We start from the raw sequence: 7,999 nt of genomic DNA on the forward strand, positions 1-7,999 counted from the left end.
TAAGCTAGTCTTTTAGAGTTCCCTTAGGACAAAAGGCTATTGAGCCCTTGTTTGCCATGTTTGTTTGTCTTCTTTCCTGATCAGCTCATAAAATAAAAATTCATTTGCAGGGTACAGAGGTCCCTGTATATTTAAGAGATCCAAATGAACCGTGACACTCCCTCTTCAAAAGCAATCAACAAAATCAAATAGCAGGGATTTTTAGGAAAGCAATAGATGAAAGAAAAAACACTAAAAAGCTACTGTGGAGATTTGATGCACTCACACCTTGCATATCATCTGCAGGTCCGCCCCTTAAGGAAAGACTGTGTTAGGAAACAAACAAAGGAGGACAAAGACAGTCCAAGCTATGGGATGCCTTCTATGCCAAGAATAGCCAAAATAGATTCAAACTCTTTTCAGTTCAGAAAAGAGACAACAAAGGAGGATATAAGTGGCTATAAAATCAGAAACTGAATCAAGGAAGTGCATGGCACATTTCTGCGGTTCAGGAAATCTAATCAGCCGAGGCTGGGAGGGAGGGCTGAAGGGCAGCGACTCTACAGCCTCTCACATTGCCTGCTAGGCATCTGGTGACATCCTTCGTCAGAGGCAGGCTACAGATCTATATGAACCTCTAAGTGACTGAGCATAGCTGTTGTTCTGTTCGATGTACTCGTGTAGCTTCTCATTTTGTCACTCCCTTCCTGGTCTCACAGGGGAAGCAGGAAATAAGAAGAAACAAGGGGAAAGGCAGCCAGATGAACCTTGCACGTAGCAGAACCTGACTGGCAGGAGCAGGAAGCAGGCAGGATGCTCGTTCGATGCGACTCGCCATCAGCTTTGTCAGTGCCTGTGCCTGCTGCAGGCACCCCAGCTTAAACAACGGTGTTTGGTACCATTCTTTCACCAGCGCTTAAAGCACTCCTCTGAAAGAAGGTGATGAAGTGCCCAAACGACCCAACAAGGAAAGCACGTTAAAAAATGAAAACGTGCTCCCACAGTACAGAGTTTGTGAGCTCCCGGAGGTGAGCACTTTACCTGGCCACACTCCGGTGCTGTGGCTGTGGTACAAAGGGATGAGGTGACCCTGTTTATCAGGCGTTTGGTTCTGTGAGCACTGCAGCCAGGGCAGGGACATTGCCAGCCAGCGTGCCCACGGCTGAGCTGTTAACTGAGAGGAGCATGAGACTGCCCTCCGCAAAGTCTTAGAAACCTGGCACAGGTCGGAAACCTTGGTGAGAGGCTTTCCTGGCGCCTAATGGCGGTCGAACTCACAGGCCAGCCTTTCTTTCTGTGACTGAAGCGGGCAGGGAGAGTTGTTTGTGGCCTGCCGTCCCCCCGGGGCACTCACCCCACACCGGCCGCCCCTTTTCGCCCGGACGGACCCCCAGGCCCGGCGGGAGGAGGGAGGCGCGGGGCGCCCAGCCCGCACCCCCGCGCCGTCAGGCGGCACCACGAAGCCAGCCCCGGGGCGGGCACGGCCCCGCTCCGCTTTCGTTTTCGTTTCCTCGGCCGGGCCACAGCGGGGTGGGGCGGCCGGGGAGGAGCCGCTCGGGGCCGGCCAGGCCGAGCGGCTCGGGGCCGGGGCCGGGGCCGGGGCCGGGACCGGGACCGCCGGCGGTGCCCCAGCCGACCCCAGCCATGGCGTTGTCCGCCCAGGCGCTGCGGGTGCTGTGCGCCAGCGGCGGCAGCCTGGAGCTGAGCGAGCTCCGGCAGCAGCTGCCGGGCCGGCCCAGGGCCGAGCAGCTGGAGGCGGTGCTGCGGGACACGGAGCGCTTCACGCTGCTGCGGCGGCCCGCGGAGGACGCGGCGGAGACGGAGGAGGAGGTGGTGGTGGTGGTGGCCACCAGCGCCCTGCGGCTGTGCCCGGAGCACGGCGCGGGCTGCCAGGGGCGCTGCGGGCGGCTGCACCTCTGCAAGTACCACCTGAAGGGCCTCTGCCGCAACCAGCAGGCCAGGTGAGGGACCGGGGTGCCGGGGGGGCGGCGGGGGTCCTGCGGCTGAATGCCGGGAGACTCCGGCCCAGAGCCCCCCCCCCCCCCGACTTCGGGCCGCGGGTCTCGGCGGCCGCCCCCTGCCCCGCACGCGGCGGGGGGCGCCGGGGCCGCCTTGCGGTTGGTAGGGGCTGGTGGGAAGGAGAGGCGTTTTGAGGATAAAAGTTTGGTATTAATGTTTATCACAGGCCCGGGGGGCTGCGGCTGCGTTGGGCGGGAGCGGTCGGGGGTTTGGGCCCGGCCGGGGGTTCCTGGTTGAGGTGAGAGGGGCCCTGTGCTAGCCGTGCCCTCCCGGCACGGAGAGGCCTCCGTAAAACCCTTCCTTCCATTTCCGTGCCGGCCGAGGTGCTTTAAGTGCTCTTGTTTTGTCTTTTTCAAGGCAGCCACGAGAGGTTTCAGACTTGTTTGGGTTGCAACACTTCCTTTCCAGCCCACCGTCCTATCTGGAGCCTCTGCCACTTCCCTGCAGGGCTAGGGTGAAAAGGCTGTTTAGTCTCTGCCCCGCAGAGGCTGTCGCCTCCGACAAACCCGAGCGCTTCGTGCCCACAAAGCTGAGCAGTGTGTGTGCTGGGATTGAGCTGAGCGAACACTGCCTGGCTTCTCGGTGTTGCCCTGTGCACAGGTGTGAGCTGCAGGTCAAATACGCCGATAGCGTCAGGCAGCGGTAATGCTGTAATGGCTGTAAATCAGAAATAGCGTGGTAATTATCCTCAGGGTAATTTCGTAGTCTGCTGTGCAAATCACATAATTACTTTATAAGGCAGTGCTGCAGATTTTTCTGAAACTAACTAATTTGATGTGCTTTTAAAATTGTTTAGTGTAATATAGGTGGGGTAGCACAATTGTGCCAGTACGTTACATTCATTTTGCACTTGGCTTTCTTAACTTGTAGGAAGGAATGCAAGTTTGTTCACGACTTCTACTCAGACCACAATCACCGTGTTTTAAAACAATATGGACTTGAGAATTTTAGCAGTAATGAACTTCATCAGCTTCTGCTTCAAAACGATCCCTCCCTCCTACCAGAGGTGAGCAGTGGTGTGATGGTTTCTTATGCCTGTTTCGGTGACCCTTACAAAGTGGAAGAGGCTCGATGCTATCTGGAGATGTTAGGTATCAGTTTAGTTAGCATAATCCAAATGTAATACTTTAAATCTTTTGTTCTCTTACACAGAAGGTTGTCCCAGGCTGGCAGCTGAGCTGTCACACAGCTGCTTGCTCACTCCCCTTTCCCCTGCCCCCCGCAGGACAGTTGTGAGAAAGTCGAAAGAACAAAAGTGGAAAATGTGGGTGAGGGTCAGGCTAAAGGCAGTTTAGTAAGTGGAGGAAAGAGGGGAAGAGATGAAGTGTTGCATGTTCACCCCTGCTCACAAGCAGAGCAATGCCCAGCCAGTCTCCAAACAACAACCACCTTGTAAGAGGACACCCCTCAGCCCCTCTGTTTTTATTGCTTTATGTTATAAGGTATGGGCCATTCCTTTGGCTACTTTTGGTCAGCAGTTCCAGCTTTGTCCTTTCCCAGCTTCTTTCCCATCCGCAGCCTTCCTGAGGTGTGGGAGGAAGACAGAGTCTTGGCTGTGCAAGCAGTGTTCAGCTACTGATGAATGTTGGTATGTTATCAGCAGTGTTTTGGTCTTGGATCCAAAACAGAGCAGCATACAGGCTGCTATGAAGAAACTGGAACATGGAAGTTAACTCCATGCCAGCCAGGCTCAGGACTTCTTACCATCAAATTCAGGTTGAAAAATTTCACTATTCCTAAACTAGAAAACCAGAGATTTAGGGTAGTGACAGAATAAAATCTGCTGTCCTACACTTATGTGATATAGAGCAAAATACTGTTTGCTTGAGAATGTCAATAACACAGCTGTTTTCTGTTGAAAGATGTTTCTGGACATTAGCAGGGGAAAGGAAAAAACTATCAAGTAATCACTTGGAAAACAAGAAGAAAAACTTGTATGTCTTCTAAATGCAAATGTAAAATTTCTTGAATTCAAACAGTCTGAATATATGTGCATGTTATACTTGAATCTTTAAATTGTCTTTTTTTTTTTTTTCTCCTTACTGAAGGTCTGCTTGCATTACAACAAAGGTGATGGACCTTATGGATCTTGTACTTTTAAAGAGACCTGCGCCAAGCTGCATGCTTGCCAGTACTTTTTGCGGGGACAGTGCAGATTTGGCAGCAGCTGCAAGAGATCCCATGACTTGTTAAAGTCAGAATGTTACAAGAAACTGAAGAGACAGGGAATAAGCCCAGACATTATTCAGAAACTACCCTCCATTTATAGGAATATGTATGCCATACAAAATAGCAATGGAAGTGTGTATGGCATAGAAGATAACAAGTCTTCACCAAGCAAAGGTAAATCATATCATCTTTTGAAAACACTGGAAGAGTCACCATAGTGAATATTCACACAGATGCCATTAAGAAAGAGGAAACTGAATTCCACATCCTGATGTATCTTTTAGGATGGACCTTGCACCCAAGTCATTGGCAGAGACTTGTCTTAAATTCAAGTGGAGTGGATTTCAAGGAATGGTTGTCTGAGAAATATAGTCCTTGGATTTTTTGTTAAAAGAAAATAAATTAAAAATGGGGGTTAGCAAACCATAACTGTAACTGGAGATCAGGAGATCTTTGATGTGTTCGTCGTGAAAGCACATTAACAAGGGTAGAGAACCATTTGAGAATAGAAGTCGCATTTGGGTGATTATAAACTATTTTCTCATTATTTTTTTCTTTTATATAGCCATTGCTTAGCACAAGAACTCACAGAGCAGTATCCTAGATGCTTCTCAGAGATACAATATTTTGTTTGTTCTTTTCCTTTGAAGTTCCTTAGAATTGTCAGTTACTATAATTTAACTGGAAAAAAATGGATAACAGAATGGAGAATCCAAGTGTGTGTATGTTCATCTCTGCTATTCTCCCTGCAGTTATTGTTTCTTTAGGTGTGCTTTGATTTACAGAAGTATCAAATTTTGAGACTTTGAATTTTATAGCTGCCTATGTTGAACAACTGTGTGGAATGCACAGATAAGTCTGTCGAGAAATGCAGAGGCACTGGATTCTATTCTTATTTTGTGGTGACAGCTAGCAACTGCGTCTGAGGAATTCAGCAGCTATAAGAAAGTCAAGTTTAGGAAGGGTGGATAAGGGACAGGACTCCTGTGCATATGAGATTATCAAAGACATCTTTATAGCTGCACTTGTAAGGGGACTTATTGAAACAAAGTGTATTAATAAGGCTTATAATTTCCCCCTCTAGAGAGAAAACACAGCTCTAGCCAGGAGTCTTCATCTACAAATAATGATGAATCAGAACAGATCTGTTTGTATCATCTGTACAAAAGCTGTGGTTTTAAAGGTAGGTCGTGACTGTAGCAAGTCCAGTCTATTTGCATTTTCTGAGAAACCGAAAGTGATAGATGTTTTCCATAGAAAAGGGAAACTTCGGAGCTTATGCTTATCTTTAGTTAAATTGCATCGTAACGCTGAGTGCTGGTAAGAAAGTGTTTGACCGACCCGATTTACCGCACAAAAGAGTTGTTTTGTCCTGCTCTGAAGTGTCTAATACTGGCCTGTGTTGGAGATTGGCTACTTTAGCTGGGTTCACCTAAGGGATTGCTGAAAGATGGGCGTCCTGTTGCCAAATAACTACAAAAGACACTCTGAATTCTGCATTCTCCCTTGTTTCGTGAAGCATTCTTCTGTTTCATCTGTCTGAGCTCGGTATCCCTTTGAAAATGTTCTGACTTCTCCAGAAAAATGCCACTGTGCGACTTTTTTTGTTGGGGTGTCCTTTTGTCATCCTTTTCCTTCTTAATGTTCTTGACTTGTGATAGCTCTGAGGTATTGCACATCTTCGCATGTGAACTGTGGCGCAGTCGTCTTGACTTTCTGTCTTGTTATGTTGCCATTTCCTCTACCATGAAAGCTAGCCTGAAATTTATGCATATGTGTACTGGTGATTTGTTCTTCTCTGCTATTGAGGAAGGACTGCCTAGTGACTCGTTGAATGATTTCTGAGTAACACCTGTGATTCCTGCGATACTGCAACCACTGTTTCTGTTGCTAGTGGAATAGTCACTGGACTCTTAAGCCTATTGACTTCCTGATGTCTTTAAATGAGCTATCTGCTATCCTGAAACTGAACACTGTTTTTTTCAGTAATATCTTTGTGGGACTGGGTGGTTAATCATACAAAGTTGGGTCAAGTTTTTCTTGATCATGCTGAAAAATTCTGAACTACTGCTTGTAATGATTCTATAGGTGAACACTTGCCATAGCTGTGCATTTGATACTTTCACCAGCTAAGTGTATGTGTGTGCCTCAAATGTTGGAGTCTTCCTCAAAGACTCTAAAAATAATGCATGTCTTATTTTTCATTTTACTTCCATAGACAAGTGTATCAGAACTCATTTTCACTTGCCATATAGATGGCAGGTCTTTGATGGTAATACCTGGAAGGACTTCAAGAATATGGAAGAAATAGAAAAAGCATACTGTGACCCCAATAACATCAGGTATAAACTCTTACAAGATTTAATAGTGTTTGGAGTTTGCCCTCTGGATGTGCAATATTGGACCAGGTCCTCAGTGGCTATAAATTGCTGCAATTCTATTGCAGTCATTACAGAACTAGCCTTGTTTGGCACTCTTCTGCTGACCTGGCTTCATTGATCTGCTGTTGCTCAAGATCTGATCCATTGTGATTTATTCATGCTCAAAGTCTGTATAGGACCCCTTGGGTTACCACACGTGGTCTGGCTGGGATGGAGTTAAAACTTTCTTCTTAGCAGATCATACAGAGCTGTGTTTTGGATTAGTAACTAAAACACTCTTGATAGACCAGTGTTTTAGTCCTTGCTGAGCAGCGCTTGCACAGAGTCAAGGTTTTCTCTGTTTGCCCCTCTCAGCCCAGTTGCCCCTCACAAATTAGTTTGCTGGGAGTGGGCAGGAAAGTGGGAGAGGACACGGCTAGGACAGCTGACCTGAATTGGCCAAAGGGATATTCCTTCCCAATAATGTCATGCTCAGCCATAAAAGCAGGCCTAGAAGAAGAGGGATTAAGTTTTGGGGTTTCCAAGGCGGCTGCTGTTCAGAGACTTGCTGGGCAGTCTGCCTGTGGGAGGTGGGGAGCAATTTGCTTTTCTTTGATTTTTTTAAAAATCATTAGTTATTTATTATGTTCCCCCTCTTCCCTTCACTTTGTAAGCTTCCTTCACCTTGACCCATAAGTTTTCTTGCATTTGTTCTTCCTCTTTTCTCCCCTCTGTCCTGCTGAAGAGGGGAGGTAAGAGGAGGGGGAGTGAGCAAGCTGCCCTGTGGGTACCTGGCTGCTGGCCAGGGACAACCTGCCTCGATTATTTTATGGGAATGATCTGACTCTAGTATTTCTCGCTCTGAAAAAGTAGATAAATAGTTCCTACTGCTGATGCCATAGGAAATCTTACTCCTCACTAAGGAAAACCTCAGATGAATGATGACTTGTCACATGTACTTTTAAAAATCTGTCTTTGGTTGAACTTGTCAATACAGTTTGACCCCATGATTAGAAGTAATGTTCTCTTTCACCTTTTGATGTGGAGGATGTGAAGGTAGCATGGGATTTTTTCTACCCTTTCCCCACCCCATCCCTATCCCCACTGTGGAACTGCTAGAGTACATTGTATACCTGAAGAGGAAAAATATGTACAAACACAATATAGAACTGGTATTGTTGTGGAAACGACAGGTTTGTATTCTGCTCTTGAGTGATGTTGACTTAATTTGAAGATCTGTGGCAGGCTTCTGAAACTATGTGTAAAGCTTCCCGAACTTTTTTTTTTTTTCTTAACAGATGTAGTAACGTGGTTACTGAAAGTGGCTCTGTCTTGTCCTGCATCTCATTTCTTAATATGTACTGTGGGTTCGGAAAGGTTAGACGTCTTTCTACAGCCTCCTCTGTGACTAAACCCCCTCACTTCATTCTTACAACAGAATGGATCTGGTACTGGAAAGATGAATATGGTCT

At 47.1% G+C, this 7,999-nt stretch overlaps 1 protein-coding gene across 1 annotated transcript in view; it reads left to right on the top strand.

The window, feature by feature from the left end:
- Nucleotides 1-1,488: 1,488 nt before the first annotated feature.
- The window catches only part of LOC310899548 (protein mono-ADP-ribosyltransferase PARP12-like), a 16,317-nt gene continuing 9,806 nt past the window's right edge, over nt 1,489-7,999 (top strand). Inside the window, exons 1-6 of the mRNA XM_083836019.1 lie at nt 1,489-1,940; nt 2,869-3,004; nt 4,047-4,341; nt 5,252-5,350; nt 6,386-6,509; nt 7,826-7,995. Of these exons, the coding sequence (XP_083692145.1) occupies nt 1,624-1,940; nt 2,869-3,004; nt 4,047-4,341; nt 5,252-5,350; nt 6,386-6,509; nt 7,826-7,995 (1,141 nt within the window). The 5' untranslated portion in view covers nt 1,489-1,623. The remainder of the gene's footprint in view (nt 1,941-2,868; nt 3,005-4,046; nt 4,342-5,251; nt 5,351-6,385; nt 6,510-7,825; nt 7,996-7,999) is intronic.

This window comes from Anser anser, assembly GCF_964211835.1.
Source record: "Anser anser genome assembly, chromosome: 1".
In the NCBI taxonomy this organism is placed as follows: Eukaryota; Metazoa; Chordata; class Aves; order Anseriformes; family Anatidae; genus Anser; species Anser anser.